Here is a 22,527-nt window from a genome sequence, read left to right as displayed (position 1 = left end):
CTAACCTCAAGATTACATGGAAAAGTAAGATTTTTTATCGTTGAAATCACAAATAATTTTTCTTTTGAACTTACAGAAGTTTTCAGTTGTAAGTCCAAAGTTGCTAGAGTTCACAAATATTAATTTTTTTCTCACATTAAAAAAAGAAAGAATTCCATCTGGGAAAACACTTAACTGTAAAGAAATCCATTCTCCCCAAGAAGTTCTCAGAACTCAGATGCTCACTTTCACAAATAAGATCTTCACACAGTATTTTTGAAAAAAAAAAAAGTTGCTACCAGACTATAGTGCTCATTCACCTTACTTAAAATCAGACTTTGTAATTATTCAGTGACAAATATTATTATTATTATTTGGATAACTTTGTCCAAACAAGTACTGATGGCAGACAAAGGAATAAATATTTGCTAATATCTGAAGCTAAATCTCAACTTAGACAATTAGGATTTTATTTATGTGACTACTGTCCAAGTTAACTGCTGATTCCAGTAAGATGTTCTATCTTGAATAATGCCATTATGCCAAAAATAGTCACTTTTTCCAAAACTGTGTTCAATTTTCACATGTCATACATTTCATAGTAAGAACTTAAACTTGGGTAACAGGTTCTGAAGCCTATAATTAGTCTGGACAGGCTGACTGACAAATAAATGATCATCCCATTAAAAAAAGAACCACAATTTTGTGTTTCTTCCCACTTTCTCAACAAAAACCTGTCACAGAAGATTTTAGGGTATATTGCATAGACTGAGTCCCTCAAATAAATCAGTTCCTCAGAAGCACAGGACAAGGTTGATGGTTTTAAACTATTTCCTTTACAAAAACTTCACTAAAATGATCTTATATCTGTATTTTTTTCAAAGCCCTCCTAACAAAGATTCTGCCATACAATCTATTAATAGGCTCTAAAAGATGGGGAAAACTGTTTTAGTATCACACAGACACTTTCAGTTTCTTTTTCTTGGCCTTCAGTACAGGAGGTAGAGAAATCTTAAAGGCTGTCCTGAAATGACACAGAGGAAAACAATGTTTATGCCCTAAATCTCTACAGTGTGAGCTACTCAACTGCAAAGATACTTACTCGCACGTAGTACAGATAGGGCTGAAATTGCAGAATACTATAAATTAAAAAGAAAAAGCAGGATGGTTTAAAAACCACATTACTGAGATATTTTCTACCCCCACCCCCAATATAGAAAAAAAGAAAAACTCAGTACATGAACTTACTGGACAAGCACACAGAACAGACATAGCCAATTTCAATAAGATTTCGATGACAGAAGCAAGCAGCCCGATAGTCAACGTGAATTGGGGGCGGGAGGATTAACTGAGATCTCTGATCTTGATCAGGAAGAAAAACCCACTGTGAAAGAAAAAAGACAAGGAAATTTTACTGTGGGGAAAAATAACCAGAAGCTAAGACACAGATCTCAGATATCAGCCACTAAGGACAATATGAATTATGCTTTTCTTCAAGTCTATGCAGAGATGCATTTTTTTTCATTCACGGATTATTAAGCACCTCCACACAGAGGCACTGTGGTATGAAAAGTCATACAACATTCCGCATGCAGCTTACAGGGTTCAAAGGCTACCTACAGCCCACCCTTCTCAGCTCTGAGACCTCTAGTCACCCATTTATTCCTTTCTTCCAATCCCCAGCATCAGTCATCTTGCTTCCATTCATTCCCAGGAAAATGGGTCTCCCTGGGCTCCAGGGGTTAGGGTCACTGTAGGCACTTCCTCACCAGCAAATACTGCAGGAGGGATGGCATCTGAGGAACCTTCAGGTACAGTCCCCCTGTGATGTCACAAGCCTGCAAGACACACAGAGGGCTCTCTGCAAAATGGCACTCACCTAGCTTGTTTAGAGTGATGTAATTCTCACCAGTAGTCTTCAGGTCTCCAGAGGGGAGGACATGACACAGCAAATTAAAGGGGAGTGTTTTCCTATAGTGAGTGAGGACATGAAACTTCCAGCTACTCTCAAGATGTTTAAGTATCTTATTTGACCCCTTGACTCACACACTTTCATCCTCCAAAGACTGTAGTGTTGGACCTTTTCTCCTGTTTGTTAACTATTCTTGCCATTTATACACTTTCACTGTATTTTTTAATAATAGCTTCGAGATATAATTCACATGCCATAACTCCCCTTTTAAAGTATACAGTTCAGTGGTTTTTAATATATTCACAGTTGTGAAACTAATCACCTCCAGCTCCAGAACAGTTTCATCACCCCAAAAAGAAACCCCATACCCCATTGTCAGGCACTTCCCATCCCCCATTTCACCTCCAGCCCCTGACAACCCCTGATCTACTTCCTGTCTCTATAGATTTGCCTGTTCCAAGGTATTTTATATAAATGGACTCATACACTATGTGGTCTTTTGTGCCTAACATCTTTCACTCAGCATGTTTTCAAGGTGAATCTTCATTGAGGTGTATGTCAGTGATTCATTCCTTTTTAGGACCAAGCAACATTCTACTGTATGGTTAAATCACAATTTGTTTATCCATTCATCTGTTGATGAGATACTTGGGTTCAAGTGGGGAAGACAGAGTAAATCAGGTAAGTAAATGCAGAAATGTTACAGGCCATGATGATACTTTCCATGAAGAAAAATGAAGATGGGTAAGAGGACACTGGATGGTCAGGGAAGGCTTCTCTGAGGAGGTAACACAGAAGCAGAGACCCAGATGAAGGAAGGGAGTGGGCCACACAAACATCTGAGGAAAGAGCCTTAGAAGCTGTGAGAACAGCAAGTGCAGACAACCTTAGGCCACAGTGGGCCTGGCATTTTAAAGCAATAGTAAGACCAGTGTGATGAGTAAAGAGGGAGCAAGTCACGGTGACAAAGAGTGTCTAGAAACTGTTACCATGTAGGGGTCCAGACGGCCATGCAAGACTCTGGGCATCAGTCTACATGTGATGGGCCATGGGAGGTTTTAAGCGGTTGAGCGACACCTTCAGAAAGCTTCATTCTGACTGCTGTGTTGAGAACCACCTCTGGCAGATGGGGTAAGCATGGAAACAAACTAGTTAACAGGCTATTGCACTCGCACACTTGGGTGGTAGCAACAGAGAAGATGTGATGAGATTCAGAGTGTATTTAAAGATAAAATTAACAGGACTTGCTAATGGGTCTGAAAGGAGAGGAAGAGAAGAAACAAGTCAGGTTTTTGGCCTGAGCTGCTCATGGACGGTGCTGCCCCTACTGACGGGGCCGTCCAGGGAGGCAGAGGCAGCGTGGGGAATCGAGTTCTGCTTTGCACCTGTTAAACTTGAGGTGCCTGCTAGATGTCCAAGGGGAAATCCTGCAGAAGCAGTTGCCTGTGCAAGTCTGGAACTGAGAGGAATGCGAGGGACTGGCCTAGCCATGGAGATGTGGGGTCCAGAGGCAGGGCTGCTAGTAAAGTCATGGCACAGGTAAGGTCTTCTGAGAGTCAGTAGACACCGTGCAGATGGAAGTATCCAGCCTCCCTGATTTTTTAAAAAACTGAAATACAACCATATGTGCAAGAGTGTATATACATAACATATACATATGGTTTAAATAATAAAGCAAACACCATGTTCCTACCATCGAACTCAAGATTTGGAACAATTCCAGGAGCTCTGGAGCTGATGTACTTGCCAGATGTATCTCCCTCCTTACTCCTCATGCCCAGCAGTAACCTCAACTCATGGTTTTCCAGTTTTGTGCTTTTACCTGATCTTTTAGAAAATATTACTTCTTGTGGTCAAAAAACATTTATCAAAACTTCAGTAATTTCTTCAGCTTAACTTCCTTTCTCTCCCCTTTTTGGTTGAATTATAGCTTCGTGTGTTTGATTAAAAAGCAACAAGAGTGCTGCCCAACAGAAACACAATGCAAGCACCATATGTAATTTTCTAGTCACATAAAAAAGGAAAAAGATAAAATTAACTTTAATAGCACATTTACTTAACTCAATATATCCAAAGTATTATCATTTTATCATGTAATCAATATAAAAATTAACAAGATATTTTACATTCTATCCTTTATACTAAGTCTGTGAAATTCAGTGTGTAAACACTTATGGCACATCTCAATTCAGACCAGACTCCTTTCAAGAGCTCAGTAGCCATATGGATCCCATACAGGACAGCACAGATCTGGAGTATGTTCTTATATTTATAAAATTCTCAGCTTAGTTTCTATTCTTCTATCTGTATGTATATAGAGAGATCTGTCATTTTCTTCACCCAATATTAATGATGATAGTTTTTGGATGAAAGGATTTGAAGGTTTTTTTTTTACACTTTAAAAAAATATCTGTGTTGCTTGAATGCACTTTAATGTGTGAATCACTTTTAAAAAGTCAATTAAGTTGTTAATTAAAATATAAATAAATGTTTCAAAGGGCCCAGAGGGATGTTAGTTCTCTAATCTATAGCATCATACAAGCTAATCGGTAAAAATCCGTGAAAGTTAGTGAAAGGCATTTAACACTAGGTAACAGAACACACCATGCTTCCACAGTCACCAATACCACTCATTTGTTTAAAACATACCTGTTGCAGGAGTCCTGAATCAGAGTCTAAAACACAGGCATCAATCAAAATATTCTGAAATGAACATTCCAAAAATATTATAGGAATAGTAACAATAATGACTATCTGATACAGAGAAACTATTATTTGTCAGCCTTTATTTTATATATACAATAACTCTATAAGGTAGATATTTGATTTGCATTTTACATCTGAAGCACCCAGGCTTAGCCAGTGGTGTCACTCCCAGTCTGCCTGTCCCCAAAGCCCCTAGTCTTATCATTATATCATGTTGCTACTCCAAAAGGGAGAATATTATGCTTGGCTATGGCAGCATTTTAGGTTAACACTGAAGTTTTAAGAAAGTATTTTTTTAAAACATATCAACAAAGAAAATATATTCGTGATATTCATCTGGACATTTCAGTTATCTGCAGAGTAAAAATTTCAAATCTTTATAAGACCTCCTTTAAAGGAAAGAGACAAAAATTGAGACAAGGCATGCAGCACGGTGTAAAACCAGGAATTCTTAGCTGGGGGTCTAAGAATAGGATAAAAGGGGTTACACAAATACCAGGAAACCACAGGCAAAAACTTTATATAAGTGCACATTTGTCTGGTGAGCCATCAGATTTTCATGGGGTCCTGGACCCAAAATTAAGAAATGACTAGTACAAAATACAGAATTCAGGTTCCTAACCCATTAATATGGCCATTTAGTCAGAATACCTCTCAAGTCGGCCATTCAGAAAATAAAATTCCTTCACTATGAATCAAATGTTCTTTAAAAAGAATGCTCTCACTTCACCTGTTTCTGTGCTGCAAAGATGACATTCATGAAGTTCATATACTGCAATGCACTGTCTTCTGCAGCCTTAATTACCTAAAAACCAAATATATTAATACCTTGCAGGCTCAGCCTAGTGCTCTCAGATGTCACAGTACACTGCAAACTACAACCACTACTGATTTTTCTAATTCATCTTCCTAGTTATCATTATTACATAATACCTAGTCATCCGTAAGTGTAGAGGTGACTGCAAAAATTTCCCCCAAATCCTACCACTCAAGAGATAATCCTTGTCAACAGTTTCTAGAGAGCACCTGTGTGAGCATGTATATACACTCACCCCCAAAACATATAACACACACGCATCAGGATGATACTCTATCTAGTGTTCTGGTACCTGTTTTCAGCCAACAGTATTGGGAGTTGGGAGAATCTTGCGTCAATGAATTTGGATGTATATCATCCTTCATGCTAACTTCATAGATTTCCACTAGGTAACCAATTACCTATAGAGGACATTTAAGCAGTTTCCAATCTTCAGTTTTAGACAATGCTCTGATGAACACCTCATGTACCTTTTGCACAACTCTCTGATTAGCTCCCAGGATAATCGGTGAGACTGCTAAAGTGTATGCACATTTAATCCTGATAGAGGTTACCAAACTGCCCTCCAGATAAGTGGTACCAATTCAATTCATCCTCCTATGGTGATGCAAGAGAAGAACCAATCCCCAACACTACCATCAACCCCGGGAACTGCCAGGTTTCTCACTTGTGCTGAGCAAGAAGCAAACAATGAAATTCCCATTACTTGATGTCTATATTTCTTTGCTTACTAGTAAGGCTGACTGTATTTTCAAATGCTAACTGGCTATTTACATTTCTTCTTTTGCAGATTGCTAGTGCTTTCTACCTGTTTCTTTAGAGTAAACCTTGACTTTAAAAAATTAATTTATAAGAGTTCTTTTTTACTTTACAGCTATTACCTTAATCCTCTGTGAGGTATAACTATGCTGAAAATACTTTTCCTAATAGTTTTTCTTTCATCCTTTTTTGGGGACTTTATTTATTAATTAATTTATTTATTTATTGGGGAGTGGGGGACTTTATATTTTTGAGTTTTCACATATGCTTAGCAAGGTACTCAACAACCCGAGACTAACAGGGATTTTCTTCTAATGCTTCTATGACTTGAATTTTAACATTGAATATTTGATCATTACTAGAATTATTTAAGTGTAGGCAGTGAGATCTAGCTCTGTTTTTCCACAAATGGCCAAGTGCCCCTTACTGAACAATCCATTTCCTTCTCCCTAATTTGAAGTGCTTCCTGTACCACAAGTAAAACTCTCATGTGTACCTGCTTTTATTTCTGCACACTGGTCTTTTACATTTTCTGTTTGCCTACCACTGTACTAATACTACACCATCACTGTAGATTTATAATGTGTTTTAATGCCTGGTGGAGCAAGTTCCTACCTAACACTCTTTCAGAAAGCTCCTGGCTACCTCACTGATTTATTCTTCCAGATAAACTAATGAGTTTCTTTTTAATCCCCCCCTCCTTACCAGGAAAAAAAAAGTCTCATTGATATTCTGATACTGCACTGAATCTACAAGTTTAATTTTGGAAAAATTGACATCTAAGAATAAAATATGGCTCTCCATTTATACAAGTCTCTTAGGTCTCTCAGAATTTTAGTTTTCATCCTAATCAGTTTTATACATTGTTATTTAATTCTAGATACTTTATATATTGCTTCCATTGTAAATGGTCTTATGTCCCATTATCTTTTCTAATTGGCTATGGCTGGCATATAAACATAGTACTGATTTTTTTAAATCTTACCAATATCCTTGATTTCATTTCCTGATTATCTATAAAAAAGATGAAGAGATTACAATTTAACTACATATTATAAGGTTTTCTAACAAGTTTTTAAATAGTCCACCAAAGTTACAGTAGTAAAGTAAGGATTAGTTTCTCATTAAAAAGTAGGTTCCTACCTTTAACCTCTTTGTTCATTCGATGAATGTCTTATTTTCTTAGGATTAAGGAATTAAAAAAAGTATTTAATTTCATAAACAAGCAAACAGAAAAATGACCTCAAGTTTTAAATAAATTCAGCATCAACCAACTGAGAATAGGAAATGCTCTACTTCCCATGATAAAAACACAAAAAAGAGTATTTGGAATATTTCCAAACACCAGTATTTTGGCAGTCTCTTGAACGAAAATCAACTGGGCTTTGAAACCTGACAAAAATATTATTTTTGTCCCAGAAAAGTAAAATTACAAGATCTGATTTTGCTATGACTACCCACCACATTCTAGATTTGAATACCAGGACCACAAGTAAAATAATAAACCAATCAAATGAGATAAGGAATTTGAAAACCACATACAGATGATCAGGCATACCCAATCAGTCCAGGAAAGAGGAATCACTCCATACTGTCCAAACAAACCAATTAAAAGACATAAGGCTGGGAAAGCATCACACAAAACAAATAACATCAAATGCTTAGAAAGGTAGTGTTGACACTATGCTAAGTAAAAATAACCCATTGGCCTGGGAGAGACCCTCATTTATTAAGCCTCAAGTGAGCAAATGGATTTTATAATCAAACACTACTCCCAAGGAAGATGAAAAGACAAACAAACAAAAGAAATTCCCCAAAACATCAAAATAAGAAACAAGGAAATCATCTGAAGAATTCATTGTTACATCAGTAGATGAATGGATAAAGAATATGTGGTACATATACACAATAGAATATTATTCAGCCATAAGAAGAAAACAAATCCTACCATTTGCAACAACATGGATGGAGCTAGAGGTTATTATGCTCAGTGAAATAAGCCAGGCGGAAAAAGATAAGTATCAAATGATTTCACTCATATGTGGAATATAAGAACAAAGAAAAAAACTGAAGGAACAAAACAGCAGCAGAATCACAGAACCCAAGAATGGACTAACAGTTACCAAAGGGAAAGGGACTGGGGAGGATGGGTGGGAAGGGAGGGATAAGGGGGAAAAGGGGCATTATGATGAGCACACATAATGTAGGGGAGGGCTGTACAACACAGAGAAGACAAGTAGTGACTCTATAGCATCTTACTGCGCTGATGGACAGTGAGTGTAATGGGGTATGTGGGGGGGACTTGATGATGGGGGGAGTCTAGTAACCATAATGTTGCTCATGTCATTGTAAATTAATGATACCAAAAAAAAAAAAAAAAAGAATTCATTGTGAGTAGAGGAACATACCAGAGAAATCAGTGTTCTCATTTTTCACATTCAAAGTTTTTATACCTTACCTTAAAAAATTCCAAAGCCTAGGTAAACTATATTTTGATTACCCACCACTTTAGAATACTCATGCCTTCCATTAAAACCACTCAAGGTCCTAATAAATATCACAAGGTAAGATAGATCTAATACAGGAGATACCTGTGGAATGACTAAAACACCAAGGATACAGCAAAGAGCTTTGGCGAGGGATCCTGCTAGCAGAGTTTCTGTATGTTGACCCTTTATGTCACCTGAAAATAATAAAAAAACATTAAAACAGAAACTTTTTGATATTTTCTTGAACTAAAATCATTTTCAAACCAAAGCATTCTTCATGAATGAAATCAGATGACATTTCCAAGCTGGGTTTAAAAACAGACAGGAATTCGTTTTCAGTAATGCTTAAATAAGCAATTTTTAAACATTTTCTCAGTTTAAAATACTTGGTGGTCAGGGACTGAGGTGAAGAATGGGGAGTTGTTAAATAGGTAAAAAATTTCAGTCTGGGACAATGAAAAAGTTCTAGAAATGGACACTGGTGTTTGTACAATTTAAATGTACTTGATGCCACTGCACTGTACACTTAAAAAGAGTTAAAGTGGTAAGCCTTATGTATGTATATTTTACCACAATAAAAAATAAATTGAAAACATCCTAGTGTTATAGTGTTATTTGGAAAGGTTTGGGTTTATCAACGATCAAAGTAGTACCCAAGGTCATGGTTACCTGTAGGCAGCCTGGACAGAGGCCCCTGGACAGGCTCTAATCCTCCCTGTCCTCTTATCCCCTCCTGCTCCTCCTCATTGCCCCTCAAAGAGCTTCCCCACCAGTGAAAAGAGAATGGAGACATTCCTCTGGCCATAGCAGCAGGCACAACGTTTGCAACTTGTTTGGAGCTTTGGGTAAAAAAAAAAAAACCACTCTTAAGATAATCAAAATCCTAAACTTGCAGCTCAAGAATGTGGGAAGCCCAAACTGACAGCCTGTAAGAACGGCCTGAAGCTGGTGTTGGAGCATGGGGTGAGGTCAGAACAGGAAAGGTCTTGAACACTATACTGAGAAGTTGGGACTTTTATCCTGGAGGCCAGTAATTCTCAAAGTGTGATCCTGAAACTAGCTATAGGAGCATCACCTGGGAAATTAATAGAAACTCAAATTCCTGGGACCTCCTAGGCCCCCTGCATCAGCAACCACACATGCCCGGTGTTTTGTCCTAACAAGCCTTCCGGGTGATTTTTAACAGGTTTCTTGTGGTATAATTTACAGATCATAAAACTCACTCTATTTTAAGTGCATAATTCAATGATATTCAGTAAATTTATAGAGTTGTACACCATGACCACAAGCCAACTTCATAAAATTTGCTTCAACCCTAAAGATCACTTGGTCCCACTCCGAGTCACTCCCTGCTCCTTCCCCAGCCCCCAGAAACCACTCAACTATTTTCTGTCTTTAAAGAGTTGCCACTTCCCTCAGACAAAGGCTACAGTTTGAAAAACCACAGCCTGCAGGCAACAGGGAACCAGTGAAGACCTTTAAGCCAGGGAATAACATCTCTAACTTCTGATGGTAACTCTGAGTGGAAAGGGAGAGACAGAATCAGCAGAAGCTACTGTTAGGCAGAAAAATGGGTACGAGTGGGTGGAGGGAAGATAATACCAGTGGAGCCCACTAAAAGGTACTCAGAGAATTAACCAGGTAAAACCAGAGAGCCACAAAGGACTCACAGAGTTAATGAGTTAATTACTTGAAGTTCAAAAGACCAGGAGCAGCTTGGAATGTCCGGATATTCCTCAGATAAAGAAGAGTATCCTAGCTCAGCCCATGTCTTCATTGTACCAGTTAGATCCTGCCACTGTAAAATCTACTTCGCCTGCAAAAGGCCCAGCTTATTCTTTAACTTAACCTGTATGCTGTTTTTTTCTCTTCTTCCAGCCCCTTAATCAAGTAACTTTGTAACCAGGGTAGGAGACAGCCCTCCAAAGTGTAAATAAACCTATGTGGACAAAGAATGCTGAGATCTGAGCCAACACAGTCACCTAAGTAACACTATTCTCAAGACAAAACTTCAAAGAAACTATGAAATCACCTGCACTCATCATGCCTTATGCTGACCCTTATCCAAAATGGCCCTATAAAATCCCACACGGAAATCCCTAAGCACGCCTTCCTGAGGTTGTCCACACTCGCCTTTCTTTCAGTGTGTCACTTTCTCTGTTCTACTCCAGGTAAGTAGGGAGGGGCTGCTGAGAGCTCTGATTTGAGCTTGCAAGTTCCTGTCACCTGAGTGACCTGGACAGAACTGCAGCTTTGGATCATGCTCCTTAGTAGCCTGTCTGAAAATCTCTTCTTTGCCTTCGGGAAATTCTCAGAACATAATCTCACTCCATCCAGTGCTCTATGGCTCCCCTAAATCCTGGGATGATAGGGACTTAGTTCCCATGCCATGCAGATTCAAGCGGACACTGGACACCAGGTGACCCTGGCTTTAGGAGTTGGCAAGGGATTTCCCCCATGTCGAGCAGGAGTTCAATAAGTGTCCCTTTCCTCCTTTTCCTTCCTCTGCTTTATCCAAGTAAACCTGCCTTTGTCCACCTTCACTCTGGCCCGCTCCTCCCTTGGAGTGTATTCAAATAAAACTTTCACATTGTTTCACTACTGTGTCTCTGCCCTTCAACTGGTGCAGTGGGGACAAGAACTAAGGAGAATAACTCAACCCCCAACACTACTACAACAATCTAGAGCAGGGCTCTCAACCTGGGCAACTGTGCCCTACAGGGGGCATTTGGCAAGGTCTGAAGAACTGTTTGGTTGTCCCAACCAGGGGTTATGACAGCATGTAGTGGGTCAAGGCCAAGGATGCTGCCAAGCATCCTCCAGTCGGGGACAACCCCTGCAACAAAGAATCATCAAGCCCCAATGTCAACAGGCCAGGGCTGAGCCAGGCAACAGATAACAAGAGGCAATATTTGGGAGGTACTTCTAAGGCTAAACTAATAGGATTTCATGGCTGATTAGATATCATAGTGAGAAGAAAGAAGTAAAAAATGAAAGCTTTGAATCTGGAAAAGCAGCTGGACAGGAAATCGGGAATAACAGAGGTGATGTAACTGAGGGAAAAAGACAATGAAACCAGTCTGGGCCTCTCAGATGGACGGTGGGACACTTCAGCTGAGGTGTCTGCCGAAAGAAAGACAGGGCTGGAGACTAAGACTGGGAGGTGCTCACACAGAAATGGTTATTAAAGATAAGAATGGGTGAGATCACACAGAGGAAGAAAAAATAAGAAAATAACATACAGAATATATACATATATGCTTGTTTAAGGTACAAGATCAAGGAAAAATCAGAAATGGTCCAAAAGAGAGGGAACACAGGTCAACAGATATCCTTAGAGGCCAGAGTGTGTTTCAGGAAGTAGAAGCCTATGGACAGTGTCAGAGGCTGGAGAGAGCAGCCAAACACCCACAGGCGGTAAGGAGGGTGATGTTTACAACAGAAAAGAAACAGAGTTCCAGGAGATAGTATCGAGGACCTCAAATTTTTGGACTAAAAGCCTCAAGGACCTCCACATTCAGTTCCATTTACAAGTAACCATCACGGGAGGGGCAGGGGAAAAGTTCTTACTTTTGGTCATTAGATCTTTAATCTCTTCAACAATGACTTCATTTGCTGCTGTTAACAACTCATATTTTCCATCTTTACTCCCCGAGGGATTAAATTCAGAAGTGTTGCCAGCATCTCCGAAGTCCCCGAGTCTGCCACTCTTCCGAGGGTATAAGAATCGACTGAAACAGTGGAAAAACCAAAACCTAGCTATACCAGGACTGGGTGCCTTCACTAGCCAGCAAAATGAAATGCGGCAGAGGAAATGAAAACCACACCAATTCTGGCTCACAAGATTCTATAAGTTTCATTTTTTAAAAAAGTATAAAACAGGCAAATTGGTGAATATGAGTCTACCACAACAGAATGTTTTCATGATTCCATCATTTTCTGAAAAATGAGGGGAAATAAAGAGGGCATTGCAGTATAGTCTAGAAACACTTCAGGGCGGTTTCTCACTCCTTTCTCACATGACTACTGACAGAGATTCATGGCAAATTCTAACTTATTACAAGGTTATTATTTGAGGTATATTTATCTACCCCCCGCAATAAAAATCTGGTCCGGGGGTCCCTGAAAAGAGTCTCCTAGTGTTTCATGACTTTTATAGAAATCACATAAAATGTATTTTTTATTTTCCTTGTAAATGAAAAGTTTGCCTGCTTTTATTGATATATTAACCAAATCTGCATCATCTTCTTCATTCAATTCTGAGAACTGTGCTGTGATGATGCGGCGAGCACTGCGCTGGAGGCCCATGGGCTCCTTTGACACACCAAAGGAAGCAGCCTAAGAACCAAAAAGATTTGACAACTACCTCTACCTCACATAAAATATGCTGGTAAACAAGAGTCACTTCTACTGTGATGTGACATTTCATTAAGATGTGGAAGAGTTGTATCTTATACAGCCAGATTAGTTGGCTAGGGTTTAGGAGCCAATATTACAAGAAAAATCTGTAATTATGAACACCAGAATCATACACAGAGCAGTGGAATAGTCACACCATGAGAAGGACACAGGAGCCCAGGCTGATTGAAGGCAAAGCAGAATCACACCCCCCATTTCACCTACTCTGCAGCAGACCCACCAAGGGTGCAGTGATGGGGGCTGCTTACCCAATTTCATAACTTACTTTCCTTTTCACCAAGAGAATATAACTGGACCCTGTAATTTAAATGTGCACATGATACAACTCCATTAGATATCAGCTAATGAGGTTTTAAATATTCATATTCTCTAACTATACATATACTGATCACTCTGAGTATTTTTCATTGGTACAGAAAAAATTTTTCTGTAACAGAGTCGGAATGGTACATGACAACTGGCATAAAAACCTCACAAACGTTAAACATTGAGTAGGTAGAGCAATGGGAACGGTCATACCTTTCTTGAATGTGACTTGCTATCACAGCAAGTTTGTTGGATCGATTCATGAATAAATGAGAATTTCCCAGGACCATCACAGCATCTATGCATTTTGATAAAGTAAACTGTTGAAAAACAGAAAGCATTAGAAAAGGTAAATTAGCTATCCAAATAACAAAGCCAGGTCTTGAAAAGGTTAAATTCTAAATTTTATACAGTTACTCACTGCCAAAAATTTGCCCAGGAGCTCCCTCCACCAAAGTGATAAGCAAAAATACTTGAAAAACACAGTTTTCTAATTTTACTTTTATGACATCAGTCTATATCAGTACAATATTCTACAAATATTTTCTGTATAACATTTAAGGAATAGCAAATATGTCACATCTTCTGTGATAAAATACTAGTAGACCATTGCTACACATGGAGTAGATAATTAATACATACCGACTAAGTTAGTGATTTGTGAGTTTTCAATCCTTTCATTCACTAAGTATGCTGAGCACCTGTTATGTGCCTTCTTTCATGGCACTTACATTCTTACAAGTTCTAATATTACTAAAAAACATCAGTGGATATTTTTAGAATCTTGGAATAAGGCATGTTTCTCTTAAAGGAAGAAATACTTCAGGCAGCAAGTAAAATGTTGATAAATTTCACTGTATTAAAAAAGTATAAAACAAACCTATTAGAATTTCTATAAAGCAAAAAAATTGACTATGAAAGTACAAGGCAAATTACAAACAGGAAAATAATAACTGCAACAGACAAAAGGCAATGGGTTAACTTTTTAACACAAAGAGTGTCCACAAAGCATTAAAAAAAAAAACACCTCAAAGAGAAAGGAAAGGAAAGGGTATCAGGTTTGTTGGGACTCCTGCCCTCTGTAGAAGGCTTAGGTTCTGGGGTATCTTGGAGGAGGCCTGAGGGGAGTAGAGTCAGCATTGGTAGTCTGCATTTGTGGAGTAAATTTCACTCTCCTGGAGAAGGCCTGGATTTAGGTAACTTTGGGCCATTTATCCTGCCACTTGCAGAATAGGTCTAATTGCAGGATGGTGTTACAAATTTAGGTTCGCTTCTAGGGGCCAAGTTTCCCCACTGGGTAGTTTGTACTGGGGCTAAGCTGTCATGCAGAAGAATGTGAGCCTTGATTTCCTCTGGGTCTGGCGGTTGAAGCATTCCCAGTGTTGGAGGATGCGAGGTTTTGGCAGTAGCTACAGATGTCAGGGTAAATGTGGAAGAAGGGAAGGGAAGCAGCTCTCAGCTGAACTCCTAGAGTCAGCAAAAGGCATAAAGAGACTGTTCTGGCCAGACTAGCCTCCCGGAGATCCAAGAGACTCCTTAGGGACAAAAAGAAGGGGTCTAAGTCAAGATCTAGACCTGGAGAGAGCGCTAAATTGATTAGGAATGATCACCTTTGGTTGCCTAACAGGCTAAGGCAGCATGAGAAAAACTGTTGTGCCAGGGAAGAGGTTTTGGCCATAGGTTCTGCTGCTCGGGTAAGTTTCCTGCTAGGCGCCAGAGGTGGTTAGCAATGGAAGGTCAGAGCTAAGTCAGACCTGCACATCCCATCAAAGTCTCTGTTCCCCTCTAAATGGAAAATAGAGCGAATATAGCAGGCACGACTATAGAAAGGATTCTGAGCATGAAAGGGACAAAGGGTCATATAATCAAGGCAAGTGAGAAGGCTCTTAAATCCCGCAGGGAGCCGATGGTGAAGAGAGTAAAGGGAGAAATCTCCTGGCTGCCACTCTGGATGACATTCTCAAGGACCCAAACGTGACCCACCTCCTAGGGAGGGCTTCCCTGCAAGGCGAGCAAAGCAAGTACTGCCTCTGGCTGGGTCAGTGAACATCTCACAGCCAAGGGGATCATGAGATGAGGGTCTCTGGGGAATCGCCCCTATTAGCTGACTGGCAGATAACACAAAACGTGTGGACGAAGGGAAGAAAAGAAATGGAGCGAGTAGGAGAAATTTGAGAACGCAAAAAAGGAAGTCTCTGCATGGACATATTAAACACTGCTTGGGGATTTGCTGCGGGTGCTTTTACGGTGGGCCTTTGTTGCACAGAGATTGCCTTGCAGTCAGCAGGGTGCCTAAAGCAATCTTCCCCGGCCTACGACTGACTTACCCTTTCTCTAGTGAGCTCCCTGTTGGCCTTTACTGCTTGACCTGCACCCAAAGTGCAGCTATTTTTGGTACATAAAAGATAGAGAAGGAAGGGAAGGATCCTCAGAGAAGAGGTAGATAGTGAGTGAGTGAGTGCCTCCAGCCAGTGGGCAGGGCACATGCAGGTTACCAGGAGTGGCTATCGGAGTCAGGTACCAAATATGTTGGATGTTGAATTTATTCTCATTTCTTGTCCTGCTGCAACAAAGAACTGAAGGGCAGAGACACAGTAGTGAAGCAGAGTTAAGGTTCTATTTGAATACACTCCAAGGGAGGAGTGGGCCAGAGTCAAGGTAGACAAAGGTAGGTTTACTCAAATAAAGAAGAAAGAAAGGAAAAACAGAGGCAGGAAAGGGATGCTTATTGAACTCCTGCTCGGCATAGGGCAAATCCTTTGCCAACTCCTAAAGCCAGGTCAGCCGGCATCCAGTGTCCACTTGAATCAGCATGGTGTCAGAACTAAGACCCTACCACCCCAGGATTTAGGGGAGCCACAGAGCACTGGATGAAATAAGATTGTATTCTGAGAACTTCCCAAAGGCAAAGAAAGGAAATTTTCAGACAGGCTACTAAGAAGCATGATCATATAGCTGCAGTTCTGTCTGGGTCACCCATGTGATGGGAACTTGCAAGCTCAAATCAAAGCTCTCAGCAGCCCCTCCCTACTTACCTGGAATAGAATAGAAAGAGTGGCATACTGGAAGAAAGGCGAGTGTGGGCAACCTCAGAGAAAAGTCCTGCTTAGGGATTTAGGTGTGGGGTTTTATAGGGCATTTTTGGGTAAGGGTCAGCATAGGGCATAATGTATACATGTGACTTATAATTCCTTTTAAGTTTTGTCTTAAAAATAGTGTTATTTAGGTGACTGTGTTGGCTCAGATCTCAGCATTCTTTGTCCACATAGGTTTATTTACACTTTGGAGGGCTGTCTCCTACCCTGGTTACAAAGTTACTTGATTAAGGGGCTGGAAGAAGAGGAAAAAACAACATACAGGTTAGGTTAAAAATTGAGCTGGGCCTTTTGCAGGCGAAGTAGATTTTACAGTGGCAGGATCTAACTGGTACAATGAAGACATGGGCTGTGCTGGGATACTTTTCTTTATCTAAGGAATATCCGGACATTCCAAGCTGCTCCTGGTCTTTTGAACTTCAAGTAATTAACTCATTAACTCTGTGAGTCCTTTGTGGCTCTCTGGTTTTACCTGGTTAATTCTTTGAGTCCCTTTTAGTGGGCTTTACAGGCTTTATTCTCCTTCTACCCACTCGTCTATTTTTCTGCCTAACACTACTAAATCCATACAATGGATTCAGTAATAAAAAGAAATGAACTACTGATATATGCAACAACATGGACACATCTCAAAATAATTATGCTGAGTAATAAAACCAGACCCCCTTTCCTTTCCCCAGAAAACCCACTATATGCTATTTTATTCCATTTATATAAAAATCTAGAAATTGTAAACTAATCTCTAGTGACAGAAAGCGGACCAGTGGTTGCCTGGGGATGGAGACAGACAGGTGGGTAGGATAAATTACAAAGCAACATGAAACACTTTTGGGGGTGATGGATCTTTACGCTCATTATTTTGATTGTGGTGATAATTTCATGAATGTATACATACATGAAAACATATCAAATTGAATACTTTAAATTTGTGCAGTTCATAGTATGTCAATTATATCTCGATAAAGCAGTTTAAAAAAAAGATACCATTACGAAAACGAAAAGACAATCCATATCATGCTGGAGTAGGAGAAAATATTTATAAATCATGTATTTGATAAATGACTTATATTCCAGAATATATAAAGAATTCTTACAACTCAATAACAAGAAAACAAATAGTCCAACTTAAAAATTGGGCATTAACATTTGAATATGCATTTCACCAAAGAAAATATAAGGATGGCTAGTAAGCATATGAAAAAAGACTCATTATCATTGGTCATCAGGGAAATGCAAATTAAAATCACAAGGAGATACTGCTATCTACTCACTAGAATGACTATAATAAAAAACAAAGACAAGTGCTGGCAAGTATGTGAAGAAACTGGAACTTCCATACATTGCTGATAGGAATGGAAAATGGTATACCCATTTTCAAGTAGTTTGCAGCATCTTAAAAAGTTAAATCTAAATTAACCAAATCTAAACTTACCCTCAATTCAACTTCAAAGATCTATCTACTCATGAGAAATGCAAACATGTTCATACAAAGACTTGTTTGTGAATTATCAGCATTATTTATAATAGCCAAAAAGTGGAAACACACCAAATGTCCATGAATAAACAAGAGGCATATCCATACAATAAAATACTGCTCAGTAATAAAAAGGAACTATACACTACAATGTGATGAACCTCAAAAACATTATACTAAGATAAAAGGTCAAAATCAAGACTACATATTACCAAAACTCACCTAATTTAAAAAAGACCATTCCAATAGTTTAATAACTATTAAAGAAATGTAATTCATAGTTCAAACAAACTATGATATATCATACCATGAAATACTACTCAGGAATAAAAAGGACAAACTTTCATACAGGAAACAACTTGGATGATTGGGGGATTCTACTGAGTGAAAAAAAGCCAAACTCAGGCTCTGTACAGTAACATAACAGAATCTATTTACATAATACAATAACAGAGATGGAGAACAGATTAATAATTAGTATTTCCTAAGGGTTAGAGATAGGAACTATAATGGTGTAGCATTAATGAGTACAGGGTGCTCCTGTGTGTGATGGGGCAGTTCTGTATCTTGATTGTGGTTGTGGTTACACCAATCTATACATGTGATAAGACCGCACAGAACTAAGTACACACACGCACACACGCACACACAGATGGAAAACTGCTGTTATCTGAATAAGGTCTGTAGATAGTACTGATGTCAATTTCCTGGTTTTGATACTGTACTATCCTTATGTAAGATGTTATCACTGGGGGAAGCCAGGCAAGGGCACACAGGACCTCTCTGTTTCATTTTTTACAATTTCCCTTGAGTCTATAATTACTTCAAAATGTAATTCTTCAAAATAGAAAGTTTTTTTTTTAAAGCCAGCATATGGCACAGAATCAACATATGAAATGTCCAGAAAAGTAAAACATAGAGACAGAAAGCAGGTCAGTGGTTACCTGTAGTTAGGGGGTAGAAGCAACGACTGACTGAAAGGTTTGGTACGAGGGAACTTTTGGGATAACAGAAATGTTTTAAAACAGAATTTTGGTGATGGTTACACAACTTCATTGTGATTTTACTAAAAAGCCATTGAATTGTACATTATAATGGATGAATTTTATGGCATGTAAATTTTATTTTAATAAAGCTGTTTTTTTTTTAAAGCAATAAACATACACTCATTTAAACCACAACTCTCCAGAAGTCCTCCAAAATTATCCGAAAGTCCACCAAAATGATCCAAAAGCAGTCTTACCTGAGATTCCTTCAATGCTTGCTTTCCCCACCAAATTGGGTTCGTATCAACTATGATAACTAGAAGATTCAATTCATCTTCTGCAAATATTGACAAAAAATAAAATAAAAAACATTAGCTAGCATTCTCAGTCTGTAAATTAAATCCAGAGCAAGAACCACTATATACCTTTGTATGTTTATCATCCTGCAATCATGAGATTAACAGAAAGCCAACTTCTTTTAAAGATTTAAAGCTCCGTGGGCCCTTAGCAAGCTCTTGCCTGCTTTCTGCACCACTACATCTTTTTTTTTTTTTGTATCATTAATGTACAATTACATGAGCAACATTATGGTTACTAGACTCCCTCCATTATTTAGTTCCCACCACATAACCCATTACGGTCACTGTCCATCAGCATAGTAAGATGCTACAGAATCACTTCCCTGTGCCCCCCACCTACATTATTTGTGCTAATCGTAATGCCCCTTTTTCCCCCTTATCCCTCCCTTCTCACCCATCCTCCCTAATCTCTTTCACTTTTCTAACTATTAGTCCATTCTTGGGTTCTGTGAGTCTGCTGCTGTTTTGTTCCTTCAGTTTTTTCTTTGTTCTTATACCCCACAGATGAGTGCAATCATTTGATACTTATCTTTTTCCGCCTGGCTTATTTCACCGAGCATAATACCCTCCATCCATGTTGTTGCAAATGGTAGGATTTGTTTTCTACACCACTACATCTCTTTCATGCACTAGAATATAAGCTCCATGAGGGTATACTTATGTCTATTTAGTCGCTGCTTATATTCTGCTCTGCACATTACTTAGCCCGTGGTGGATGCTTAATAAATACCAAATAAATGAACCTAAAGATGTTTGCATTTTAAATGCCTGGTCAAGGACAGAAGTCACTCATTAACCTGCAGTAAGAACCACTAGTAGAATTTCAGGCGGCAGAGTTGGGGGTGGGTGTCCAGGGAATTAAAGGGAGACACAGGTATCAGTTAGGCCCTGAGTACATCAAATCACCTAGCAGCAAGACCAATAGTGATTAGGAACCAATTTTAACAAGGTAAAAACCAAATAAGAAAAAGCAATTGTTATGTAAATATTCTATTGTGGAGGGGAATCAGATTACCCTCCAAAGTGACAGACACAACTAAACAAGCTAATTTAACACATTAACTCATTCAACAAACATTTACACCAAGTACCAGTGTTAGGTACTGAAGATACTGTGTCCAAGCCCTCAGGGAGCCTACAGTCTGAGGTGACAGACATATGAACACATTAAGCACACGCTGTTTTGAAAAACCCAGGATACTCATACAACAGCGAAAAGCAATAATGCCTTTCCTGCTCCCATACCTTCCTTCCTGCAGCTACCATCTCCCATGTCAGGATAATTCCACCCCACCTTCAATTTCTGCTTATGTATCCAAATCCTACTTACTCTTCAAGGCTCCAAACCAACACTACATCTTTCTTCCCCAAGATCTTCCACTGGCCTGGCTCCCTCATCTCTGGGGAGAATGAATGTCAACTTCCTCTGCATCAGGCATGGGCACATGTAAAACTATAATCCCATCCAATACTGTCAATAACTTATTAAGGGGCATATTATTGCTATCTTTCATCAATTAAAATGTGTATCACCCCCACCTTTTTTTTTTTCATTTAATAGCTATTGAAATCAGGATAGTATCTTACCATTAAGACTGGCACCATTCTTTTCTCTCAGTGGTATGTTAAATAAAAGCACATTTCATAATCAACAGTCTTAGATAGATGAAATATGATACTCCTATTTTGAAAATGGAAGTAATTTGCTCTACCTCACATGGCCTGCTAGCACGTAGCACAACCAATGCCCTGCTTTGAAGACAGATCTGATTTTCTCTAAAGACTGGCTTTGCAATGCCTCCACTGCCTGACCCCTTCTGGCCACCCACAGCACTGACCTATTCCAAGGACACTTCGTATTCACTACCTCATTTTATATTTTATTGTGTTTCTGATCTCTTTTCCCAACTCTGGCCACTAAACTGGAGACTCTACTCAAAAAGGAGGATTTTGCTGCTCGTTGAATGAGGTAATAGAAGCGAATCACACAGCCAAGTGCCTAGCACAAAAGTACTCAGTAACTGTCTCGTACAGGCCCTCACTTCTCTACCCATAAGCCCACAAGCCTCTGGCCTTACACTCCATCAGACCTTGCCACACAATTCTCAGGGCTATCTATTCCTTGCTACTACTAAGAAGCCTGAGAAAAAGACAGTGTTGCCTGTCAGAAGAGGGATGTGTCCATACACATGCAACGTCCCTGTGAATTTCCTTCTTTGGGTCTCTGCATCTTCATTTGTAAACAGGGGCCATGTCAGGCCTGCATCTCTCACAGGGCTGTGGTACAGATTAAAACAATTAACGGAATTGTTAAGGCCTCTGAAATTATCTCCCTGCTTCTATTTGGCTCCACACAGTCCATTTTCCACACAGCAGCCAACATGACATTTTAAGATTTCAAATCAGAATGTAACAATGGCTTGCTGAAGACCCTCTATTACACTTAAAATCAAAGCTGAAACTCTTTACGTGGTCCACAGGAGCCACGCATCTGCCTAGCTCTCGGGTCTCATCCCTCTACCTCACTTTGCTTCAGTCGCCCCGGCTGATGTCTTTTTAAGACATCATACTCAGTAACAGGTAGTTCAATGCATGAGTGAAAGTCTCCCCACCTTCCTCTACCTTCAGGTTCTCCAGATAACATAGTGATTCAACCTGCCACAGAGTCTTTGCATAGTCCTTCAAGTCTCAGTTTCAATATCACGGTCTTCCCTGGACTCCTATTTAAAGTAGCTCCATCATCCCCTAATCACAATCTACCGCACTATGCTGTCTTGATATTGTGTTTGTAACTTTATAGTCACCCTTCGTATTTGCCTATTGTCTGTCTCGCCCACTAGACGGTAACCTCCACGAGGACCCTTATCTATCATGTTCTCTGCTGTACTCTCAGAGCAGGAAAGAACGCCTGGCACACAGGGGCGTTCGCAAAATATGAATGAATGAATGAATGAATGAATGAATACATTCGCTACTCCTCTAAAGACCAACTAGGTTCCATCCAGTCCGAAAACTAGACTCCAGCTGGCCAGTGTTGGCCAGGCCGAGTCTGCCCAGCCCCCGGCCCGGGTCCCGCCCGGCGCGGCCCTCACCGTCTGAGACCATGGTGGCCCGGGTCCCCAGCGGAGAGCGTGTAGCGCTCAGACGAACGTCCGGATTCCGCACACCCCAATTTCCGGCACCGCCACGTGATGCGCAAGGCACTTTGGACAGAGCCGCGCGACGT

General features: G+C 39.7%; 1 protein-coding gene across 1 annotated transcript; it reads right to left on the bottom strand.

The window, feature by feature from the left end:
- Window positions 1–267: 267 nt before the first annotated feature.
- Window positions 268–22,482, bottom strand: GTF2H3 (general transcription factor IIH subunit 3). The gene is made up of 13 exons (XM_036921958.2): window positions 22,394–22,482; window positions 19,200–19,279; window positions 13,601–13,707; window positions 12,233–12,393; window positions 8,794–8,856; window positions 7,317–7,346; window positions 7,159–7,187; window positions 5,328–5,402; window positions 4,541–4,594; window positions 1,749–1,817; window positions 1,228–1,363; window positions 1,082–1,118; window positions 268–1,003 (listed from the first exon to the last, which is right to left on the bottom strand). The coding sequence occupies exons 1-13, from the start codon at window positions 22,404–22,406 to the stop codon at window positions 934–936; spliced, it is 924 nt and encodes a 307-aa protein (XP_036777853.1). The 5' UTR covers window positions 22,407–22,482; the 3' UTR covers window positions 268–933.
- Between the last annotated feature and the right edge of the window lie 45 nt (window positions 22,483–22,527).

Source organism: Manis pentadactyla, chromosome 14 (genome assembly GCF_030020395.1).
Source record: "Manis pentadactyla isolate mManPen7 chromosome 14, mManPen7.hap1, whole genome shotgun sequence".
Taxonomy (NCBI): domain Eukaryota; kingdom Metazoa; phylum Chordata; class Mammalia; order Pholidota; family Manidae; genus Manis; species Manis pentadactyla.
Note: the sequence above shows the minus strand (reverse complement) of the source record. Positions and strands in the feature narration are given on the sequence as shown.

Excerpts from the sequence above, each read along its gene's own strand:
- GTF2H3 (XM_036921958.2), bottom strand. Across the intron at positions 1,818-4,540 it reads ATTCAGGACTCCTGCAACAG|GCTTGTGACATCACAGGGGG; the intron begins GTATGTTTTAAA and ends TGTGTCTTGCAG. Across the intron at positions 1,364-1,748 it reads CCCTCCTGCAGTATTTGCTG|TGGGTTTTTCTTCCTGATCA; the intron begins GTGAGGAAGTGC and ends TTTCTTTCACAG.